At 38.6% G+C, this 24,397-nt stretch overlaps 1 protein-coding gene across 1 annotated transcript in view; it reads right to left on the bottom strand.

Moving 5' to 3' along the window:
* The window catches only part of LOC135247738 (polypeptide N-acetylgalactosaminyltransferase 2), a 109,506-nt gene extending 89,558 nt beyond the window's left edge, over positions 1-19,948 (bottom strand). The window contains exon 1 of the mRNA XM_064321529.1: positions 19,617-19,948. Coding sequence (XP_064177599.1) covers positions 19,617-19,712 — 96 coding nt within the window. The 5' untranslated portion in view covers positions 19,713-19,948. The remainder of the gene's footprint in view (positions 1-19,616) is intronic.
* Positions 19,949-24,397: the final 4,449 nt, after the last annotated feature.

Raw genomic sequence — 24,397 nt, 5'->3', positions numbered from 1 at the left:
TTGATCCTGAAACTCTCTCAAAGATGTAAGACGAAACAAGGATTGAAGAAGAAACAAGCAGACTTGAATATTCCTGATCATTCACTGATTTATGATATGGTTGCTACATGGGGACAATATATTAAATGATTTCTGGGGCAGCAATGCTAGCTGGAGCCAGATTCACATGGAAATATACTGACAATACCATTCTGCAGGATGTAAACCAGGTCTTCAACTGCAATTTATTGATTTCCTGGCTTCAAAGAGATGCAAAGAGATTCTTCTCTGAACCCGGTCAAAGAATACATTGATGATGAAATACGTAGTAATCAAGAAGATGACTTATTGACAGACGTAACGGAGGTGTATGGAGGAAGTAAAGAGTGTAGGATATGTCCTCCTTTGTGGATGCCCAGTTTAAAGGAAGTGTTGCCAAAATCCTTGATGGCATGTAGCCTATCAGCAGGACCTCCAGAGAGAACAGCCTCAAGCAGTAGCAGCAACCCACAGTAAAACAGTAGAGCAGCATAAGAGAGCAGCAGCACCTCGACCACCAAGAGAAAAGCCTATATAGGTTACTGCAGTGAATCCCCTCAGTGAAGCTGGTCAGGGCAGCCTCAGAAAATGAATTGCTCGAGTCTGAGGAGAAACTACTCATAACTTCCTACCACCATCACCAATGCTTACCCACTCGCTTGGTTCAAGACATATGCTGAAGAAATGCCTCTCTTGTCAAATGGGGCCAGAATGTATCTCTGTTTCTCTGCCACAGGTTTTTCCCCTGAGAGATTTCAGTAAAAGTGAAATCCTATCACCTCAGCAGTCAAGATCGAGCCCTAAAAATATGCTCACGTTTGCAAACCACAATTTGGTCCAAAAAAACAAAAACAAAAGAAAACTTGGCACAAGAAGGGTTCTCTCAATGAAAAATACTTTCTCTTTCTTAAAATGTTTAAATTAGAATTTGAATTATCTTCTACAGTAACACCTTGTTAACAATAATTAGTTAATCCTCTTCATTTTTGTTTGGGCACATTAAATGTATATTCTCATAAATATTCCTAGTCTTAGTACATTAGTACACATAAACATAAAAATTCATATAATCATTCATTCAGATCCAGAGTATAGACAGCCAGTGAACAGTTCAAATAACTGATGCTCTGTAGCAGACTTCAACTGTTACAACAATATTTAACTAAAGAAAACTCACCTTCTAACAGATGTTTTTGCTCTCATCTCACTATCTTCAAAATAAATACTGGCCATTATTGGGTGTGATTTCTTGATCTATGAAGCCGCTAACAATGAACTACATGCATGTCATGTTGGCAGTGTAGCCCATGTTTCTCTTATAGCCTACACTCAGAAAAAAATAATTGGATAGTGGTTGTATGCAATATTATTAAGTATATGTAAATCAGATAATCAGTTGAAGTCACATATACGTAATACTGTGTGCAACCACAATTATTTTTTGTATCTAGATAGACCTAGATGTTTACATTCTAATTTGGTAATAGCCAATATCATTTATTGCAGGATTGTGCACCGTGACAGGGCTCAAGATAAGCAATGGTAGAAAGGACAAAAGGTTTTTGCTGATGACAAGAGCCGTAGCCCCTTCCCACCCTCAGCTGGCAGGACATCAAAGTCTTGGAGGAAATCTGGGATGCGTTGAAGCCTGTTGTGGCTTTCACTAACATTCTGTCTGGCGAAGAGTAAGTGAGCATATCATATCTGCTCCTAATTCTCAATCTGATGAGTGAAGAGATTCTCAAGGAGAATGAGAATGATGTAAAGATGATGGCAAATTTTAAACGAGGAGTCCTAGAGGATCTCCACATAAAGTATGACAAAAACAATACAACGCAGCTCCTGCGCAAAGGCCACCTTCATAGACCTTTGTTACAGGTGGAACCACCACAGCACATCTCAGCTGGACTTCACCAAAAGCCAGCTCCAGATGGTGGCCTTCTGCAAGGCAATGCACCAGCCAGCTGTATGCGTCAGAGTGTAGTTCTGAAACTAACTTGTCTCTAATAATAGATTCCAGTATTTTACATGTGATGCAAGTTAAACTGACAATTATGTCTGGCGTAAAACAAATTCAGCATTTCACAGTAAGAACATCATATCAACAGTGACACATAGTGTGACGGTTTGGGGATGCTTTGCCTCAGGACCTGGAGGATTTGCCACAAATGCTGCTCTGCACCAGAAAATTCATAAGGAAAATGTGTACTCATTTGCCCATGAGCTGAAGCATATTTTGTGTTATGCAGCAAGACAATGATCCAAAACACAAAAGCAAGTCCACATATAAATTGCTGAAAAGAAACTAAAATTAAAATTTTGGAGTGGCTTAGTCAAAGTCCCCACTGAAACCCAACCTGCTGTGGCAGGTACTGAAAAGGGCAGCAAAAACCTACTAATTTGTCTGAATTAAAGCAGTTCTGCAATGATGAGTGGACTAAAATTATTCCACAGTGATGCGAAAAATGGGCGATATAGGTGTTTGATAACCCTTTTCATTAAAAAAATTGAATAATAATTTTTAAAATGTGTTTTGTGTTTACTCAGGCTCTCATTGTCTAATATTACATTTAGTTTAATGAGCTGAAACAATTCAGTATGACAAATATACAACAAAGAAAATCAGAAAGGGGCAAAATAGTTATTGTTGGTATATGGTGCCCGTTAACAAATCAATCCATTATTAAATGAGCTATTGAAAGACATGTATCTTCACATAGCAAGACGTGGAGGAAGTAACCTATCTGGTTGCTGGTTTCAGGGGAAAAAAGGAACTTAATGCTTTGGTTTTCATAAGCAGGAAGGCATTCCTACTCAACAGACACTAGTTAATTTCATTTTCCATGCAATAGGCACAAAAAGAGTCTGCCAATACTGCCAAGTCTGTCCGAACCAATGCTGCAAGTCTGCCACAAATTCAGGGTTGGGAATGGTACACAAGCACTGCCTGTGAGACATGACATCACTGAACAGAAACAGAGGCTTTACAGATCATCTGCCACCACTGCAACTCCTAGCCAGTAGAACTCACTTGACTAGCCAGTTTTCCAGCTGAGACCTCCCAGGAGACTAAAGCTGGGCAAATCCTGCAACGGACAGTAATAAGTGATAAATGCTACAATGAATGTACACTAAAATAACTTCTTGCACTTCTTTTTCCAGAACATTGTGAACGCAGTATTACTAGCAACTTTTCATAACCAATACATTTTCTAATGTTTAAAATAACCAGACATGACAAATACAGCGGTAAATGTATTTTTCATCCCATTCTTATAAAGCTGACATGAATGTACTTCCACCGCCCTTTACTGCAGTTCAAAACTAGGGATGCTAGGAAAATGTATCCCTTCAAGTAAAAATTGCAATCTTTCTTAAAATTAATCTGTCTTGGATCATTGAAATGACTTGACATGAATAAAGCTACGATGAGATATGAAAGGGAATTTCCAATGAACAGAATTACCAGAAAGTTGCTTCGCCTTATTACTATTATTATTATTATTACAGGATTATTCAGAAACCAATATACAGTACTGAAACTTTGTGTTCAGACTGCAATTTTAAGTTCACAAACGACCACAAGCACTGTGAGGGAGCAGGTGTCAGTAGTTAAAAAACTAATTCAAATATTGCAAACCCTTCTGGCCATGATGGTGCATTGTACGAGTGTCCATAATAAAGAAAAGACTCACAAATTACGTGTAATTTTTCACAAACCACAGGTTACAGACAGCCATCTGTTTGCCAAATCAATAATGTTTGTTTGCATTTCAGCAAGAAGATGGACAATGATTGGGCTATCACTGTGCATAAGAATCCTAAATGTGAGAAGGGTGGATGAGCTAGATCACTGTAGAGGGGAAGAGAAGTAAAAGGAGCTGTACCATCAACATAATTATTTTTATGGACTAGAAAAACTGCAAGAGAAGCTTAGCAAATGGTACCAGGATAGACAGAAATTACCTGTGACATGCTGTGCTTCTAAGTCCAGGTGCCACTTAAAAGCGATGTAGTTCCTGCTTCCATTTATTGCACAAAGTGAAATTACATCAAAGCACATGATTAACATAGTTAACAGATCTAAGCAGGTGAACTTTGATCACAACTGTAAATAGAACAGTTGTAGGTTAATGACACTGGCAAGCAAGCTCCAAATGACAATGAGTCAATTTGTGTGTCCGTGACCCATATGTTTGTTCAATAGCTTCAGCAGTATTATGGCAGGACACAGAATGTGATTAACATGGTTAAGTAAAAAAGATTTTGTAACTTTGTAGGCTACATACAGTAGATTTTTAATGTGCTGAAAAGCCGGGTTAATACAATAAAAAATACAGCTTAAAAACTTTCAATTAATTTCGCGAATTAACTAAATTTGGCTAACGAAAAGAATACAGTATTTCATGAATGTGCAGTTTAGTCTACTCTGCAGTGATCAACACTTGAGGCCATGTTTTTAATGTTCTCTTGATTTTTATGTCAGACACAAAGTGGCCTTTTCTATGCCCCAAATCCTGAGATATCTGATCTTTCCCTGGCCCAAGAGAAAACTATTTCTGATTTTCAGACTTTGGAGTGCACAACCTCTTTTCTCTGATATTTACAATATTTCTTGTACATAACCCCATACACACATTTTACTCAAAACATTGTGGTGTTTCCCCTTCATTTGTCATATTTAACAGCAGGGACAGTTTATCATAAAACATACCAGATTGATTTAGCTATGTAAATGTGGACTAGTACTACACTTTGAGATTAATTTCTTAATTTATAAGACTGGCGTTGGCAATTCAGCAGTTATCCTACAGCACGGAAAATACACCGGCATCCAATTGTTGGATATACTTAATTTTGTTGTTCTGACCAATTATTTAAGCAAGAATAGACCAGAGAAGAAAGAAAATTAAACCATAAGTAATAGTAATAGGAATATCCAACAGTTGTGTACTAAATTGGGAAAATAAAATTACAAGCGATTTGATCACATCTATATTCCTCAAGATTTAAGGATGACATGCAAACCTACATGAATAACCGCACACTTTGGAATTAAAACAAATACCTCTAAATACTGGATTCAAGATAACATCATACATAGAATCAGCACATGAAATCTCTACCAGTGTATCCAAGCAGCAGGCAGCTTTTTCTCCAGTTGGAAGGCTACATAACACCAAAACGCAACTATGCGTTTTCATTACATTCCAAAGAAACAGGAGAAATAGATCCATACATTCTTGTTAGTTTAAAGGTCATAGTGTTACAATGCAACCAATTTTCGGATCTAAATGTGCTCTAAAAAAAAAAACTAATAAATAGGCCTAAATAAATCGGAGCTACAGAACCTTAGTAATCATATTAAATATACTTGGAAATGTAGTTTTCCAGCAATGCTTAAAAAAAGATAGAATAAACTCAATATGAGGAGTTGCTTATGTCCTCTTGCATACTCTATTATATTGCCCATTTGTACTGCCAGCCTTCATTTTAAGGGCACTGTTCAGAAACAATGGGGATAAGAGTCAGCAATCAATAATGAACTCCTCAACAAATAGGCAGGCAAGGTTTAATGGACTATACTTCCAAGGTTAACTGCCAATCGCTCAGCCTTTTCCACTGTAGTTCTTTCTTGCATCCTGTGCGCCAAAAATGCTCTGGCAACCGAGCCAGATACAGTGAGGTGTATGACAGTCCCAGGACCAGCAAGTTAGATGTTTTAAGATATGTACTGTGCCCTCTTATTCAAGTGGACACATTCTAAAGCCTAAGTTTTCACAATGCTGAGTGTACCTCTCAAATGGTAAATGGTAAATGGACTGCATTTATATAGCGCTTTTATCCAAAGCGCTTTACAATTGATGCCTCTCATTTGCCAGAGCAGTTAGGGGTTAGGGGTTAGGTGTCTTGCTCAAGGACACTTCGACATGCCCAGGGCGGGGTTTGAACCGGCAACCCTCCGACTGCCAGACAATCGGTCTTACCTCCTGAGCTATGTCGCCCCATAACAAGCATGGGACATAGAAAACAAAAAGGTCTTTCTCTAACAACTTCAGGATTTTTAAAGTAACACTGGAAATCTGTGTGAACTAAGCAAAGTAATTTCTGCATTTCCAAATGTACACTTTAAATCTCTTGATTGTTTTTACTCACATGAAATGATCCCAGCGCCAAACTGATAACAGCTACATAGGACCAATGAAGGCACTCGCCTTCAAACTATCAAAAAAATATTCTATAAAGAATCAAACAAAACAGATAGTTTGCACAGGCAAATATTTTTCCTTTTTGTGCCAAACCCCAAACAAAAGTCTATACCTGAGCCTTTGATGGTAAACAAAGTACAGCCAATTGTGTCAAAGTGGGTAAGCAACATACAGTGGGTTATGTGCTACAGCTTTAGCAGCAGGCAATTAATTGGCTAGGCAAACGCACTGCAGTATCTCAGCCACCTTTAGGTGAAATTCTTGTTCCCTCAGTCATCAATACTTGGTAATAACACTTTCCAACATTTGAGAAAAATCAGCTAACATACAAAGATGCTAGATGTTGGTACTCCAGTTTCCTCCTTCAGTCTAAAGAAATTCAGGTGAGGTTAACTGGAGAGTCTAAATTGTAGGCTACTTGAGTGTGTACTTGTACTAATGAATGTGTGAGTGAATGGGTATTGGCCCTTTGATGAATTGGTTACCCGTCCAGGGTGTATTCATGCTTTGCGCTCAATGTCAGATGGGATAGACTCGAGGCCCCAGTGACCCTGACCAGGCTAAGCGGTTTAGAAAATGGACGGACAGATTCATGTTGGTGAACATGTAGGCTATGATATTCGATAATGAATACATAAAACATGTCACACGTATAAAACTGAATGTCAACTCATAGCTTGCAAAGTTATTATGGGTGTGCGATATGGAAATTCTAGAGTAAATTTCAATTACTAAAATGAGACTTCCCATATACCCAATACTGATGTCAATGCTGATACCACCCGCTTTAGGCCTGCATGACAGAGCAAAAACAAAACCTGGTTTTACTTAGCCCGAGCCCTTAAACTATGATTAAGTCGAAAATCATGGAATATTTCATTGATCCTTGATAATGAAGATTAAAATCAGGCAGAAAGAAAAACTGCATTAGCACAATTGCCTTTCTTATGTTGTTTGCGGTCATAATTACGGTGCTGCCAGAAGTCACCTAATACGAACGAACTAACAAATTAATTATTTAATTAATTTGTCCTGCCAGCATCCCTTACTAGATTATAAAACCTAGAGGCTAAGACAGTAAAGCATTGGCTCCCTTCATGTGGTCCCATGGCATATACTGCAATACTAATAAAAGGCATTTTAAAGCTTAAGAACTTCTAAAGAGCGTCTCGGAATAGTCTTTTTCTTTAAACCAAATAAAATAAGACTGTGTTTATCGTCCTGTTCTTTTGAAGGCAATATTATTCAATATCCTAATCAGTTCAGAATGTCAGCTAACCTGAGTTCAGAGGTATTCCATTAACATTGTTAAGTGTTAGTACATTTATGATATGTAAGCCACTTCAAAATGTCAAAATGCCTGCTTTGAACTGTACCTATTGTACAGGCTCGCACTTGGAAATACCCTTTTTCAGGTAGCTAAATCCAGGACAGCATGTGAAGCTGGTATTGTTTGTCCAAAAACTTCCCTTAATAATTCCCTTAATAGCTGAGCTAAATTGATTCATTAAATGGCAGGCTTATAATACCGTTTCCCATAGTAGCTAGGCCTGACATATTAACACTATGTTTCCTAGTACCGTGAACACTGAATTAACGGTGTTTATTGTTTTGGCCAATTTCATCATAGCCAACAGAACAACAAACAGTAAAATGCACTTTGCTATCTCTGTACATAGGCTCTCTAATAAGCTGTTGGTGCACATCGCCATGAGGTCATGATCGTCAGGTTTGGTGTGATAACAGTTTTCATCTGTGAGGATAAAATTTGGTTGGCTGTATTAGAATAGCTCATTTTAGCTGTGTGATAATGCTGAGAAGGAGCTCGCTAATGTCCGTTCTAACAACATAAATTGTTTTATGTGGTCCAAAAATACATCTCTGAATATGGTAGTGTTTTTTACAATCCTTGAATGCAGGTGCTTTTTTCCCCAGATATAGAAGTGCATTGTTGTCAATCTCGCATACATTAGAACAGGCATTTAATTATCACCAGTGAAGAAGGGGGATTGGCTTTACATAGCCCTCACGTCACTGCTATGCGCTATCCTCCTTGCACACGTGATTAGGCATGTGACCAAGGACACAAGTGAGCGTGTCTGTTGAGCAAAGAAATTGTACTTCCTGGTTCTGATGTGCTCCCCACAGGTTTCTACTGGTGTCGCTGTCTCTACATATTACATACTCTAAGCTAGAGGCACCACAGGCCAATTTTGTGTGTTTTAGATTTGGGATATTCATGCTAGTTCCCCCTACTGCAGGGTGATATATTTGTTCAATAATCATTAAATATTCAGAATCAATTCAACAACCAATTAGAATTCTGTACATCCATAGAGCCCAACTTAGTGAAATAAAGTAGACACAACAATGGTTTGGAAAAACGATATATATTTATTGGCTATGATAATGAATATATGAACAGGCTAATATAAAACAATAATTTGCATAATATGAGGACTAATATTATATGATGCTTAATAAGAGGAAATGATAATTCTACAATGGTTAAATATATAAGCTAACAATACTACCATTTAATGAAGGTGAATTCGTGTTATGGGATAATGACACACTACCCTCTATTAAGTGGTTCATCAGCCTCAAAAAATGAAGTTTTAACAAGGTAAAACAACAAGGTCATGGAATTTGCTCTTCCAGACCAACACAAACATAGCAAAACAAAACACAACAATAAACAGCAGTAAAATGACCCAATCAATAGGATAGCCTTACGTTATCCTATTGTTTGATTTCATTGTTAAATAAAATACATTTCAATACTTAATGGCAAAAGCGGAAGGCCACTCCAAAATCCGTTAAATGGTGTCAGCTCATTAGCTGGTCCATGATCAATGCAGGTGCGTGGATTCCTCGGAAACTTCTTTGAAGTCTGGGTCCACCAGGGTTCCCCGCAAAGATGACTTTGGATGTGCACAGGTCTCCACACTTCAGCCACAAGGCCAATGTGGGGAGAAGGTCTGGAGATATTTGTTCCTCAAAACAGCAGTCAAAGGGAAATATACCTGCTTGATTTATTTCGCGGATGGTGTCAGGCCAACTGTCTCTCAGTGATCAGGCGAGGTGTGAGTTGGGATGAGCAGCGAAGTCCGTAAAGTTCCTTAAGGAGTCTGGGTGGCCGGTTAGACCGTGTCTTTGCCCTCAGAGCAAAGTTGTTAAGTTTTTGGTGAGTTTTTATGTTCAGAAAGTCACTGACATGCTGGAACCCTATCTGCATTCCCTGGAACCAGACTGGTAGACGATTTTGGTCAACCAAACATCTTATTGGCTCATTGTATTGGAGCCACCAATCAAGCGCTAACGTTTTAATGTTTAAGCCAGGGGACCAGGAATTGTCATTCTCCGTGAAGCTTGAAAACTCCAGTGGTTACTTGTGGTCTGGGTTGGGCCGATGTAAAAATTTTCAAACCGGTTTGATATTAAGCCAAATACCGGACCGGTAATACCGAATTTTACCACTAGGCGTTGCACGTGACTCAGCCGCTCCCGAGTGGAACATAATGAGAGCCCCCGAATGAGTGTGTCGGGCTTTACCGTTGTCAAGCAAAACTCCAGTTGGTAGTTCTATTTGGACCGTTGTTATGCAAAAACTCTGGTTGGTAGTTCTATTTGCACCATTGTTAAGCGAAAACACAAATTTTGGTCATTTTTGTTATTACATTATTTAATAAAACTGCATGAAACCATAAAGTCAATCAAATTAATCTCCCTAGCACTGTCTTGCTTTTTAAATGGTGCGGTCACACAGTGTATACATAACGTCTTTCTAAGACCCTCTGAAACGGGTTTTGAATGCCAGCTAGCTTTATGATAGGTTCGCTGTTACTTGTCACCTAGCCAATATTAAAATTCTTGGTTTTAACTCAGAATGGTCTCACAGCATGCTTGTTATCCCGCTTGTTGTCCCAGCTAGCTAGCTAACTACTGAATTGTATTCAAAACAGCGGTTACTATAAACGCAATTGTTCACAAACATACGGATGAAAATGTGTCCGTAGCCATGAGTTAAATGTGTAATGTCTATTCTACTGTCCAAATAAGGGACAATTCCGATTTGTAAAGCTAGCAACAGTAACTAGAAATGAGAGTCAACGTTGCCATCAATTGTGAAATTGGACATTGAAAATGGGAGGGGATGTAACAATTCAAATGTGAAAGTTGCTGTTTAAACTGCTTTAGAATGCTGAATTTTGTAGCACATTGATTTAAGAACTGTTAAAAGGCCAAGGTATCCCTTTACTGAGAAATAATGCCCACCCTTGGACCAATCAGAATCGAGAATTCAGCCAAGCCTTTGTATAATGAAACTGGATCTCCTTGTTGCCGGCCTTGGCACTAAATTGCGCACAGCCTGTCAATCTTTTTTTTTTTTTTTGCACTCAGACACTAGTGGCTCCATTTATAAACAAACATAATATTATGTTAATCACGTTGTCTTGTTTATTACTAATGCAATACAAGTTTGATTTAGCGCCGTCAGCACAGGTTGGTGACGTAGGCTACTTTTTAATTTGCCAGTAGGCTACGTCTCATAATGACAAATGCCGGTTCAGTCGATTCGCATAAAATCAAACCGGTTTAAGCTCGTACACCGGACCAGCAAAACAGGAAACCGACCCAACCCTACTTGCGGTATTGCAGTTCAGTAAGTATAAGGCTGTCAATGTAGAAAAGGGATGAACTGACAGTTGCCAGCACAGAACCAGTGTTTCAGAATATGCTGAGTATTAAACCATGACCAACAATCACATGTATCCACCGCCATTACTGTTTTGATCCATTGTTATTTTGATATTACTAATAATGTTACCTACCATAACATTCTTACGTCCATTATTCATCGTGATGAACTGTTACAAATGACCAAATAAAATAAAATGAATAAAAATGCAGGTAATAAACCCTAAATTAAGACGCTATTATGCCGATTCCACCAAAATATTATTCTGACTACATTGTTATTTTGACATTGTAACTAATAGTCTACTGTTATGAAAAATGTTATTAATTGTTGTATTTATGCCATTGCATGATGATGATGCTGATGATGACAAAAAATGATCACATATGGAAAATAAATAATGAAAATAGCTGAATACAGTATATTTAATTCGCTTGAAAGATATTTTTGATTTCACGTAATTAACATTTACAATAACAATAACATTTGTGTGTTAACAATTTTTTAACAATTTTTTTATTATTTATTGGCTACCCTAATAGTTAAATGCACTCAGTAAGGGCGAAAACATGCATGTGTGCTGTGATAGGATAGCTTAATAGCTTACCTACCGCTATGTGCATTAAAGTTTTTTTTTTATTTAACCTTTATTTAACCAGGAAATAAACCCTGTTGAAATCAAAATCTCTTTTTCAAGGGGGACCTGACATAAAACACAAAGTTATGCAAGACAGTAAGCAAACGAGTTACAAACATCAAATGGGAAATGAGACAGCAAAGTAACAGTAATTAAAAAGCAGCGCAGAGGTTAAAAGCAGGAACATATTTCAGTCACAGAGTCATGAATTACATGTTTAAAATCAGCAATTGAAAGATAAATAGCTCAAAAATAATGCAAATCAATCTGTTTCCCAGATGATTGTAAACTCAGAATATTACAACATATTGCAGGTTTAGCAAATCAATACAGACATCCCTAAAATCAAAACTGAACTGAATGTCACAATCAATATTTCTACATTTTCAGAATGCAGCCCACATTTTTTTTGGTTTTCATTTTTTTCTCCATGAAAAATGCAGCATTTTCTATTGCTGCGACCTCTAATGATGTGTAGACATTCCACAAGACAAAAAGAGTAACCTTCCAAGTTAAAGAGCATCCATAGTTTTAATAGGTAAAGTCAGCTAGCTGGCAAGACATGTTTTGCATAGACACACTGATCAATGAGGCAGCATTAGCTACTCAAGACCAGTGCAAGAATGCCTTTTTGTATACTTGACTTGTACTTGATCACAAGTAAGCATTTTTATGCCTTTGATCTCAAAATCATACCTTATATCCCATTCTCTTTGAAAGTCATCAAACAAACTGCTTCACCAAGTGATGTTCCACCAGCAGTGATAGATAGGCCTAACACTTAAGATACCTTACTTGACTGACTCTCATGCATGTTATTTGCTTCCCGACATCTGCAGGCAGGGAACAGGGAGCAGGAGGCGTCACTATAAAACAATTTTGGATTCTGTGCTATAAACAAATCATGGATGCAGTTGCAAAACATGCCGTTTCTTGGGAATTACTAGTTCTTCAGAGTGGGTCTGTGTGTTGCAGAGGCATCACTCAAGCAGGTTTTTCTAGAGATGGATACATTTTTGCCTGTATTATCAATGGACAGGTTGAATATCAGAAATGATTTTTGGTGACGTTTCCCTTTGAAAGACAATGGGTAAGAAAAATGGTAGGCTACTTCCAGAACAAACTTAAATCCACCATGATAGCTACCATGACGTGACTTAGGACATGTCATTCATAAACCATGAATACAGTTTTGTGCAGTCGATTGCAGAGAGAGCAAGCTCAACCATTCACTTCACTCAAAGTCAGACAGAATTTCAAAAGAATAAACAGAACAAAGCATGCTTGAGGGACTTGAGCTCACCATAACTACCCATTGCCCTTTTGACAAATATTTTTTTCATTTAAGGGAAAAAAACAAGAATGTTAGGAAACAAGGCACTTCTGTTGTGGGTTTTTTTTTTTTTTTCAAATATTACCATCTCAGTTTATTAGTTGCTTCTGATATGATAATGGGGGGTTTCTGAAAGCAATCATTTTAATTTGTCTTTTTTTGGGTTTGGAGTGATCAGAACTGTTATAGTGTCAAGTTAGAGGATCTTCTATTCCATAATCCTGATGGCACACCAGATTAGTTTTTCCTCAGAATCAAGAATACCCAAAGTAACCTGTTAATTGAGTTTTGCACAGGCACTGAAAAACACAAATTAATAATCTGACTTTAAATACTTCTGATGAGTAACTAGCCTAAATAATGCTTGGAGCTACACCAATCCTTATTCAATAATCATGCAATAACCCTTTGTCTGCCCTAATTCCTGATTTGAGATTACTGGCAGAGAGAGAACTGAGAGTAATTTCAAAGAGTAGAAAACATTTAGAGCCAGGAAAAAAATGAAAGGCCTCCATATACAGTGACTTTGCTAAGAACCAGTACATACATGTGCTCAATGTAGAGGACCTCACCAGTACCAGAAATAAAGATGAACAAAAGAAAGCTTCACAAAGGCTTCAAAAAACACTGAAATCTGTTACAATGGTATGCTATAGTCTAATAATCTGTGACATAGTGAGGACGTGCAAAGTAATCACGCTATGTAGGTTTAATCTCCTACAGTGTTGTAACATCACGGAAATCAACATGAAACTTTAAATAAATGTGTTGTGGACAATAATTGTCCATATATGGAATTTTAATGTGATACACTGGCTGTTTTTGTGACCTCTAAAGAGTAGGCTAATTACACACTCGATCACCTTTGTTTTGTTTTTTTGGCTGTAAACGTGTTTGTATGCCTACTTCATAATGAAACACTTCAACTCATGCCATTATTTCTGAAATATCAGAAAGAAATTTCTGAAATAATATGCTTTGGCAGAAAAAAACTGGCAGAAAAGTATCTTTTCACTGCTCTCTAACATCTGAAATTTTATTTCTGCATTTCACTCCAACCCTGCCCCTATTGTGATGTCCGAGCACCTCTTTGGAGGTACAACAATGTAATATAAATGTCAAGCCATTCTGAAAATTGTTGCTGCCCACAAATTTGCCCACTTACTTTTAAATACGATGGAACACTGCCAGCACCAGACTGGCTAGATTGGTTTTGGCCTAACATTTTCAAATCGGAGAAACATGTAGCCTACATAAACTCGCATATTTCACCTAAACAGTCCACTAAAATGTTTCTGAAAACATCTGAGGTGAGAATCAGGCAAGGTAAATAAATTGAATTACAGCTCCAGCTGAATCTGGATTCATAGTTGCGCTGTACAAATTAATTTGCATAGAGAATACTTTACACAAATGAGATGCACACACCTGCTCCATCCATCCCGGGAAGAATTTTTCTAAATTGTGTAGGGGGAGCCAGGCTGAAATGGTGAGTGCACTAGAGAGCCAAAGTGTGACATCACTTCCACTGAGTTCACTGCCAGAAGAAAATTGCCCTAATGAATTTCCCCATTGAAATTTAAACAACTTGCGATTACAAGGAGCCTGTTTTTAGTACAATTACAAGACTTCAATTGTGGTATTCTCTGGGCAGTTGGCTTTGAAATTGCACAAACTGGATTCAGTTACATCATGTTCTACACTAACAAAACTACATTTCCTCACAATATGGAGTGAGTGACAGTGTGTCACCAGACACGCTTTATGAGCAAGAATAAATATCTTAAATTACTGAACAAGAATTAGTTAACTTTTATGTAACATGGTAATGTCAATAACATGTTTGTATTGCCTAAATAGATTATATTTAACATAGCCTATAGCTACAACACAACAACACTAAGCTACATACATTATTAATTTATAAAGTGGTCTACATGCAGTGTAGGGATATTGTATCTGCTCAATATAGGAGCCTTTATGGTGACAATGATTAGGGGAGTTCAATAATTTTATTCATAACCTAGGTTGGGATACAGTTCATACACTGAACGTGAACATCCTTTCCTAATTTGATGTACACAGAATTATTAATTTTCAGTTTCAGGAATTTTACTTTTTTATTCTTTCTTATGCCAGAGAAAAGAAATTCTTTGTTTTAACTCACCAGGTCAGCTGAATTTTCTAGTTGGCTCTGTCCATTTGCCTAAGTTAATGTTACACAACTTGCTTTGTGTAGCCAGATTAATAACTGACTATTATTGGCTAACATGAGCTACCTTAGGCATGCAAATTATCAGCTAACAACCACAGGCTAACTACAAGAAAATTACACCACACCGGAAATCTGAAACCTGTTTACAGACTGCTGAATGTTAGTTATGAGAACATGACTTCAAAATTAAAGGGTTAGTGTGTTCAGCCAAAATGGTTTGGCTTATTCCACAACTTTAATTCATTTTTCTTGCTTTTGCTTATTTGGGATGACTAGGTTAACGTAACAAGCCAATTTAACCCCTCATTGCAAGGACAATCTGCCACAACACTGCACTGAGCCCCTAGGGTGGCGGACGTGGCATCCTCAGCTCTCTATAGGACAGAGGGACCCTTTGAAGAGGAAGTAGTGGGGCGGAGGCCCTGGGGACACAGCTGCCCCTCTAACACTTTTATGACAGGACATAAAACCACAAACAAGACAAAGGTCAGGGCAGAACAAGACTGCCACTAGGAATCTGTTCTCCATCTGTACTCAAGAACAGCTGTGAAAGGGAAAAGACAACTCCAGACTTTACCAATTTAATGTCAGGTTAAACTGTGAGGGCAATATTTTAAACGAGTGCAATATCGATTTTTTTTTTTTTTTACTGCTGAAGACAACCCTTTTTACAAAATCGCGATTAACAAATTAACCGTTCCGAATTTATCTTAAGAGAACAAGCAAATAGTAAACATGTTGTCCCCCACCAAGGATGGAGTGTCGCCACCTCCGATTTCATTGGCTGGGGGACAATTACTTGACTTGACAATTAGGCCTACTTGATAAAAGACTTGAATAATAATCAACCCTTTAAAACCCAGAATAATTCTAGAATACTTCTGCAGAATCCCAGTCATTTTCAAAGGAAGTAGAAATTTTACTAATATTTCACAAATATAAAAATAACTCAAAGTAAAAAGCTTAATTGCAATTCATATTTATTTTAACAAAGTAATACTATCTTCAATACTATCTTCTCAAGTTCATAGATTTGACACTTAAAAATGGCAATTTACCACTTACAATGCAACAAAAACAGCTGTGATTAGATGATAGGCAGATGGGTAGATCAAGAGTTACGGTGATTATTGCTCTATCCGTTCATGTTTGGCTGGCACAGTATTGGCAAATAAAATCTGATACAATTATGCTTCTAGACTCACCACATCAATGGTATCTTGTGGAATGCAACTAAATCTTATACTCGTTCAGTAACCAGTGACTTGCTCACTTTCTGCCATGAATGACTTTTTTGGTCAGGTCACAAAAAACTTTTTTTTATTTTATTTACTTTAAGGCTTTATAATAATCTGTTCAGCAGAAACCCAAGGCAAAAGAAGGGAGACCGCACATTCAGTTTTGGCCAAAAAGGAATAACAATTCAATTTATTAATTAAATAAAACCTGAACAAACTTGAGTGGAGTGGGGCAACCAGTACTGTCAGTAGTGCGTGCAGATGTACGGATTTAAGTGAGTGCATAGCTAATGTGAGCTGTTGTAGGTGTAAAAAACAAGAGAACAAACCAAAGAGAGAAAATTGGCCCACGTCTCCAACACAGGCACAAAACAAAGGGAGAGAGAGCCTGGGGTGCACCAAGCCAGGTATCACATATTTTTCTTACCTCCACCCCTCCTAGAACAGATAGACACAAGGTTAACTGTGAAAGCTCTGCATAGTTTCTCTATTTCTCTATTGAAAATTGTAATTGTAATACTTTCTTTCTGCCCCGTTATGAATAGGCTATACCCCAGCAATACCACTGCACCACTTAAAAAGACACCTGCAGCCATACATCAGTAGAATAGGCTTAAATGGGTCAATTTGGTTGAATTACAAAAAAATCTTAGACAGCTGATAATTGTGTGGTAAAGGAAAGATGCAGAATCTGCTGGCATACTTTCAACTTGCAGGCAAAAGCAGAACCTCTGAGAAAACCAGTTATATCCAGCTGTGCTCCATACAGCTCTATCAAATATTAATCAACTGACCTCCTGACATTGGGGAACTGGAAGCTCACTTCTATTCTATTTAGCACCACCTTCTCCTATTTCAACATCCTTGGGGGAAAACAATAAAAAATTCCCAGTGAAACAGCAGAAGTTCAAACATCTGTTTACAACACATTGCTCTCAAAGATGGATGTGAACCATTTAGGATGTGCGGGTATGCAGCAGTCTTACTCAATAGAAAACATTTTAGTGAGTAATCCAGCAGGGATATAAACAGATAATCCCAAAAGTCTCTAATGGAATGAAGACATGCTGCAAACAACCCCGCACAGACTAAACATCATTGCAGATCTAAACGGGAGTTCAGTGTGGATATTGCTTGCAAACTCCCCAAATATTTAACTATATCATGTGGTGCCCTCTTCTGTGGCTTCAGTATCCTGTCACAGCTGGGTTCAGTTGATCACTAGAAATAACATTGGATCGCCTTGTGTAAATTAAAATAGCTAAAAGTAGGCCTAATGAGAGGTAGAAAATCCTAATACTGTTGCATGCAAAGCACTCCCATGACAATGAACAAAGTCACTTTTATACATTATTATGTTACTATAGGCTAAATGAAACTATCTTCAACAAAAAAAGTTATGTTGAACGTACGTAATTTCTAGTCCAATGACCGCTAGCATATCCTCACTTAGCAAATGATTAACGGGTGAATGAGGAAGGAGGCGGGGGCATTTAGACATTTGCTAATTAAATATACCAATATTCCCACGTGTCTGTATCTTTCGCTGTAGCACTATTCAAGCTAGATGGTAGAAAAGGTGCATGCACAACAACGGACGGCAACCAACACAACCACGTGAAGAGCATACAGTTTTTACACAACCATAAATACTCATCCGTGTTTTCAAGGGAAGGAACACTTCCTGAATTGTAATGGGATTATTTTGTATGAACTGCATATTTATGCCTATAATCTTATTTTTCTTGAAATAAATGAATGAATGAATGAATCAATCAATCAATCAATCACTTAATTAATTAACGCTAATTAATTAATTAAACGAAACATGTCCGGTCACGGCTCATCTCCGTTTCAAAGCCTTGGTAAATTGCATGATAATACATATAGCCAACCTCCATTTCTGTTGTCTTCGACCATTCTCTCTTATGAGTGATGTCATAACAATCTGGTGCAATACCAAATACCGACAATATATAACTTGAATGCGTGCATTTGGTGTGAGAGACCAATACATATTTATCTGGGTTATTAGCTAATTCCGTCGAACGAAATAAAACGCCTGCAGAGTACATTAGTGTATTCCGGTAGGCTACATGCGATTACAGCATCTGACTGTGGGTTTGATTACCAATTCTAACGACAAAGGTTGAAATAATACATAAAGAAAATGTGTGCGTGCATTTCCAGTCAAAATCGAAAGAATTCTTCAGCATTTGGCAATTTCCCCATTTGGCACTGAAGCTGGCCACCGGTTCACTCTAGGATTTCAAAAGCTTTCGGCATTGTTCTGTTTTAGGGACCGATATGCCGACGTTTCGTAAAATGGGAAGCATGTTTTATCTAATCATATTCAGATGGGAACAGCAAAACATCGACTGCGCCATAAAATACGAAAAAAAGTGGTCGTATAGCTAGATGGCTAGATGGAAATAGCATAACCGAAAATATCCAGATCGACTCCAACTTTCCAAAAAATCTAATCGGGGGCTTAAGTGATGTATATAGCAAGCTAACCAGCTTGCCAGTTTAAATCCAAGTTTTGTTTTCATAACAGTAACAGAATGTGTGCTTAAACCTGAATTTAACATTTGCCTTTTTTAAGTAGCCTAACCTTAGTCAAACGAATGTTACTTCCAGGTAAAGAAGCGCTAAATAAGACATTTCTGCAATATTCGGCAACGAACGAACAAAACTCAAACTCGTAATTTCATAGCTTGTCAGTCAGCTCTTATTACTGCTCTGAGGTTTTTAAAAAAACTTATAGCCTGCTAGCTGGAGAGCCAGGTTGATCATCTGCTGGAACGCTAATGTGCGTTTCGATTAGGGAAGTTTAATCAACTGCATTGGCACGTTAAATGAGTTTAACTCATCACTCGAGCGAACTAGTCAATCCCTATATCACAGCAACAAGAAGTAGCTACACTGATATGGGACTGCTCGTTCGTTCAACTGCAAAGTGTTGCTAGCAGGAAAATCACAGTGCACTGACTACTTGTTATGAAGCTATGATGAGCGTTCCCAGCTAGGTGACGAGTTAGCTACTTCTAAGAGACAAGGGCATATAGCTGTGCAGCCAGCTTAACAGCAGGCTAACTTGTTATAAATGTTAGAGAGCTATCCTGTCAGCTAACGTTAAATTAAATGTAACGTTAATACAACATGACACAGCAGAACCCCCAGCAATGAACAAACTTCCCTTAGAAAACGGTGCTGGATTGCTATTAAACCATTTCCAAGATAGAATAAAATTGGAATTCCTACCTTGCGATTCACTCCTGTTCCGGAATAGAAATAATAAGCGATGCCAAGCATCCAAAGAACAGCGAAACATAGTAATATCCTGGACTTTCTTCGCATTTCTGTGAATTCAATGCGATTGAATTCAATGCGAGCGAAGTTTGCAGTATGTCAGTTTGGAATCTCTAAAACAGTTAGCTAGCCAAGTCTCCGCTATCCGAGACCCTGATAGATATCAAGTAAGCCGACTAGCTAGCTCTTCGTGTCGCTGAGCTAGGTTTTGTGTTCCGTGCTGCTCCAGCGCCGCTGCAGAGAAGGGATTTTGCGAGCAGGAAACAGCCAACATCACGGGGTTAGAGGGGAAAGGGCAACCGGCTTAATCCAATCGCACTTCGCAGATATATTATCCAAAGAGATTGTGGAGAATGCGCTATGATGTAGATCGATATTCTCACGGCTATATCAATGCACGAATTATTCGTGTTCACAATCGATGGTGGTAATAGTAGCTACCTATTGGCTGTTGGTGCAGATCAATCAGTAAAAACATTAGTGGCGCATGTAATGCTGACAGCAATAAAAAAAAACAAGTATTTCGTGGTCCTGGATGCACAGATAGTGTAAATGATAACGCTTGATGATCCAAGGAGGAAGCAAGCGTCTATCTAACATCTGGACACTATGATGCCATGTGATGCCATTCCTCGATGATTAACGTTACATTGGTGTTCAGAAGTTGGATCAGACGTGCCTTTGGCCGGACATAGTCCATAACTGACCAAAATGTAAATTGCAACGTAGAGGGTTGACATTTACCACTCGAAGTTACTAAGCTATTCAATTAATTGCTCAGTTTTTTTTTGTTTTTGATCTAGACACATGGTGGTGGTGATGATGTTTCATATTGACCAATAGTTTGTGCGTTTAATTTTGTTCCTGAACTTGGACTTGGTGAAGTTCCTTTCACCAAACATTGGATACAAAGCATATAAGATTATTCAGGTTAATTGTATCAGTTGTCCCAACAGAACAATTATACACTGAAATTGAATGAAAACCATGCAGGACTGTGGCCACCACAACCTGTTATCAAACTTGACTATGAACACTGTGATTAAAGTTCTCATCCTATTTATTGTTTAAACTTCCAGCCTTTTTCCAACTGGTATGAAAACTAGATACTGGTTGACACCACTCTCTCACATCAATCATATCAATCCAATATGCAGTATGGGAGTGTTGTGTAGCCACTGTGGGAGAGGATATGTGGGTAAATACCCAGAAAAGGTTCTTTCCTTCTTGATGTTGCCATTTTATAAACTAGGGAAAGTATAGAGAGCATCCAGGCATTCAACAGTCAGAATTCTCTAAGCTGCATTATGTTTCTTTGTTTACAAGCTAGGAGAAAACCAGGAAAATAAAATAAAAAAGACATGGAACAGCTAGTAGTACAGACACAAACAAACCAAAGCCAGCCATGCCTGTATACCTGACCTCACAAAAACATCATGGAAGTCCTGGGCTGACTGTCGGTCAACCTCAGGTGTACATGCCTGTAGGTGATGATGCCACTATCTAATGTCCTGAAGGCATCCCAGGCTTTTGAGAGGAAACAAAAACAACTGACAGCACCCCTCACTGCTTCTCCAGCATCCAGCCCAGTGGGACAAAGAAGTATTGTAGAAGTGCAAAGTGCTGCTTGGCAGGCTGGACATGATCACATTTTTTCACTTAAATGGAACTTCAGACATATAAAAGGCACCATGTGTGGTAAATAAAGCCAAACAAACATGGTTAAATATGGCAAGTATTTATTAATCAGCTCTGTAGACCATTATCTACATACACGATTCTCATGTCGATATAGATTTTCTGTCTCTTTCCTACTGCTATAGGATACTTCTGGTGGAGGTTTATATATCCACTCTACTCTCTGTATCTTTGTTTTCTACCCATAGGTCTTCCATAACTCTTATTTGATTCCCACTGCCACCAATGGGGCGACTGTTCCCTTTACTAGAGTCACCCCAAAGCCCGCTGTCTGTCCCCCATATGTCCACCACTGCCACCCCACCCCTGCACCGCCACTTTCATGTGCTTCATAGAACCTGTCCAAAACTGACATTTTGTACTTGTGAACCCACATCCTGAGCCAGTCAGGGGAGAATTCACACTACTGAGTCTGGTTCCTTCCTATATGTCTTCCAGGGAGTTTTTTCTTGCCACTGTCACCTTCTAGATTGCTTTGTTGAAGTTTAAGCCAGGGTAAACTGTGATGTGAATTGTGATAAATCCTTGGTAAAATGTGCTATATAAATAAAGTTTGATTATTTGGGATGATGTGCATAAGTGGTATATTTTAGTCAATTACTTCAATTAATTTTATTTATTTTAAAAATAATTCTAAGCTCCAAATAGATATGCTGCATAGGGGATATATAAAAGGTAAAGAAATGATAACTGATAACATAGTCAGAAAAAAAACCTACAATCCCTTCATGTGGGGGAAATACCTCTACAAATTGTAGAACAGTGAGGATAGATAATTAAAACATGGTTCGCTGCCATGGGAAGGTATGTGGGCTACGCATGTTTACTTGTTGCTATATTGCAGAACAACAGCAACATGAAAAGTGAGTAAATAAACAAATGCCATTTGGATGCAGTTCCTTTATTTAAATGGCAGTACAACTCATTTGCTTGTTGTTATGAACCGCTGGCCATGGCTATAACCCGAGAGAGGCAGTGCGTCTCTCTGCGCATTCCTTTGTGTCTGCAGGCTTTTGTTCTAGCTTCTAGCTTCCTTGTACTTTCAGAGGCTGTGCCTTGGTGCATGTCCTCTAGGTTAAGTAGCATCAGCAAAGATGAGGACAACATGTATATATGTTGTCCTCAATTGGCCAAAAAGATTGACTCTGCTTTGCTAGAGCTGGATGGATAACCACCATCTTAAGCTGAACCCAGGTAAGACAGAGATGATCTTCATCCCTGCTCCATCCTCTAACCTCCTTGACTTTTCCATTTCCCTAGGGGACACCATGGTGTCATCATCACCCACCGCAAAAAACCTCGGAGTGGTGATGGACAACAGACTGTTCCTCTCCCAGAACATCACGGCGGTGAGTCGAACGTGCAGGTTCTTCCTGTACAACATCTGGAGAATCCGCCCCTTCCTCACCACCTACGCAACCCAGCTCCTGGTTCAAGCAATGGTCCTGTCCCGCCTGGACTACTGCAACTCGCTGCTGGCTGGTCTGCCAGCATCCGCCATCAGACCCCTGCAGCTCATCCAGAATGCTGCAGCGCGTCTGGTCTACAACCTCCCCAGACATTCCCATGTCACCCCCCTGCTCACTGACCTCCACTGGCTGCCTGTTATGGCTCGCATCAAATTTAAGACCTTGGTGCTTGCATACCAGGCAGCTAAGGGGTCAGCACCAGAATACATCCAGAGGATCATCAGACCCTACACACCAGCCAGACCTCTCCGTTCTGCCACCTCTGGACGCTTGGCACCTCCCCCTCTTCGTGTCTGTACTTCCTGCTCCCGTCTGCTGTCTGTCCTGGCCCCTCGCTAGTGGAATGACCTCCCCGTGGTGGTCAGAACAGCAGAGAATCTGACTACCTTCAAACGCAGACTAAAGACTCATCTCTTCAGGCTGCACCTCTTCCCACCCCTCCCTAGCCTATAGTTTAGCTCAATATACCTAGTTAGGCTAATACGATCACGTTAGTTTTTATTTGGCAGGATTGTTTTTGTCTGATTCTGATTAGGCAAATGTGATTTCAGTACTAGTTTGTACTTGGCAGGATTGTTGTTTGTTTGCTGAACAGGTTACTCTACAGGACTGGAGTCCTGATCTATATGGTCACTTCTGGCACTACGATCTTTACTTCACTCTAGTGTGTTTCTTTTGCACCTCTGCACCTTGAACTAATGCACTTGTTGTACGTCGCTCTGGATAAGAGCGTCTGCTAAATGCCTGTAATGTAATGTAATGTAATGCTATTTTCTCCTATTTTGCTATTTTTTAATTGCTCACATATTAATTAGGACTGCCCTTTTACAGACTTAATTGAAATTAAAATCTTCTAAATTTGCATATATATTGAATCTAAATTGTTCAGTCAAAATACTGAATTTTATCATTGTAGGCCTTTTCTTGTAGTATACAACTATCATTGTGTCTGTTGACAGAGTAAGACCCTCTAGTTGCATGTCCAGAGAAATTATAGCCATCTTAATGTGTGATTTGTGGCCAATTTGGGTTTTAAAATAGGCCACAGTGCTGATGCATCCATACCTTTGGAGGCTAGATGTGAGGCAACCAGAGAGTGAGGCAGCCAGTGCCTTCTGGTTGACTCAAAGCAGTCTTTGAAAGAAATCAGATGGCGTAACAGCGATGAGCGAAATGATTAGTGCATGGCACTCAAGGGGAGAATCCAAAGCAAGATGTTTGAGAAAAAACTGTTAAACAAAATTTACTGCCCATAATGTTACATATTTTTGTTGTTGTTGTTTTTTTTTTGTTTTTTTTTACAATTTCTTAGCTATCCTGGAAAGACATTATGGCCTCAATTCATTTCAAGATAAATCAGGTCTCCCTTTAGGGAAACAGGGTCACCAAGCTGCAGTATCCAAGACCTGTGCTCTGCTGTGTCTGAGGTAATTTGTGATTGGAAATATTAAGCTTCTCCTGTTTGTGCAAATTCACATATTTTCCTCAAAGCCAGACACACCCAGTGTTCACTCAAATTTGTAAAAAAAAACAAAAAAAAAAAACCAATCTAAATTAATTGGAATA

Source organism: Anguilla rostrata, chromosome 2 (genome assembly GCF_018555375.3).
Source record: "Anguilla rostrata isolate EN2019 chromosome 2, ASM1855537v3, whole genome shotgun sequence".
Lineage (NCBI taxonomy): Eukaryota > Metazoa > Chordata > Actinopteri > Anguilliformes > Anguillidae > Anguilla > Anguilla rostrata.
The sequence above is the reverse complement of the archived record's forward strand: the minus strand, read 5'-3'. Positions and strand labels throughout refer to the sequence as shown.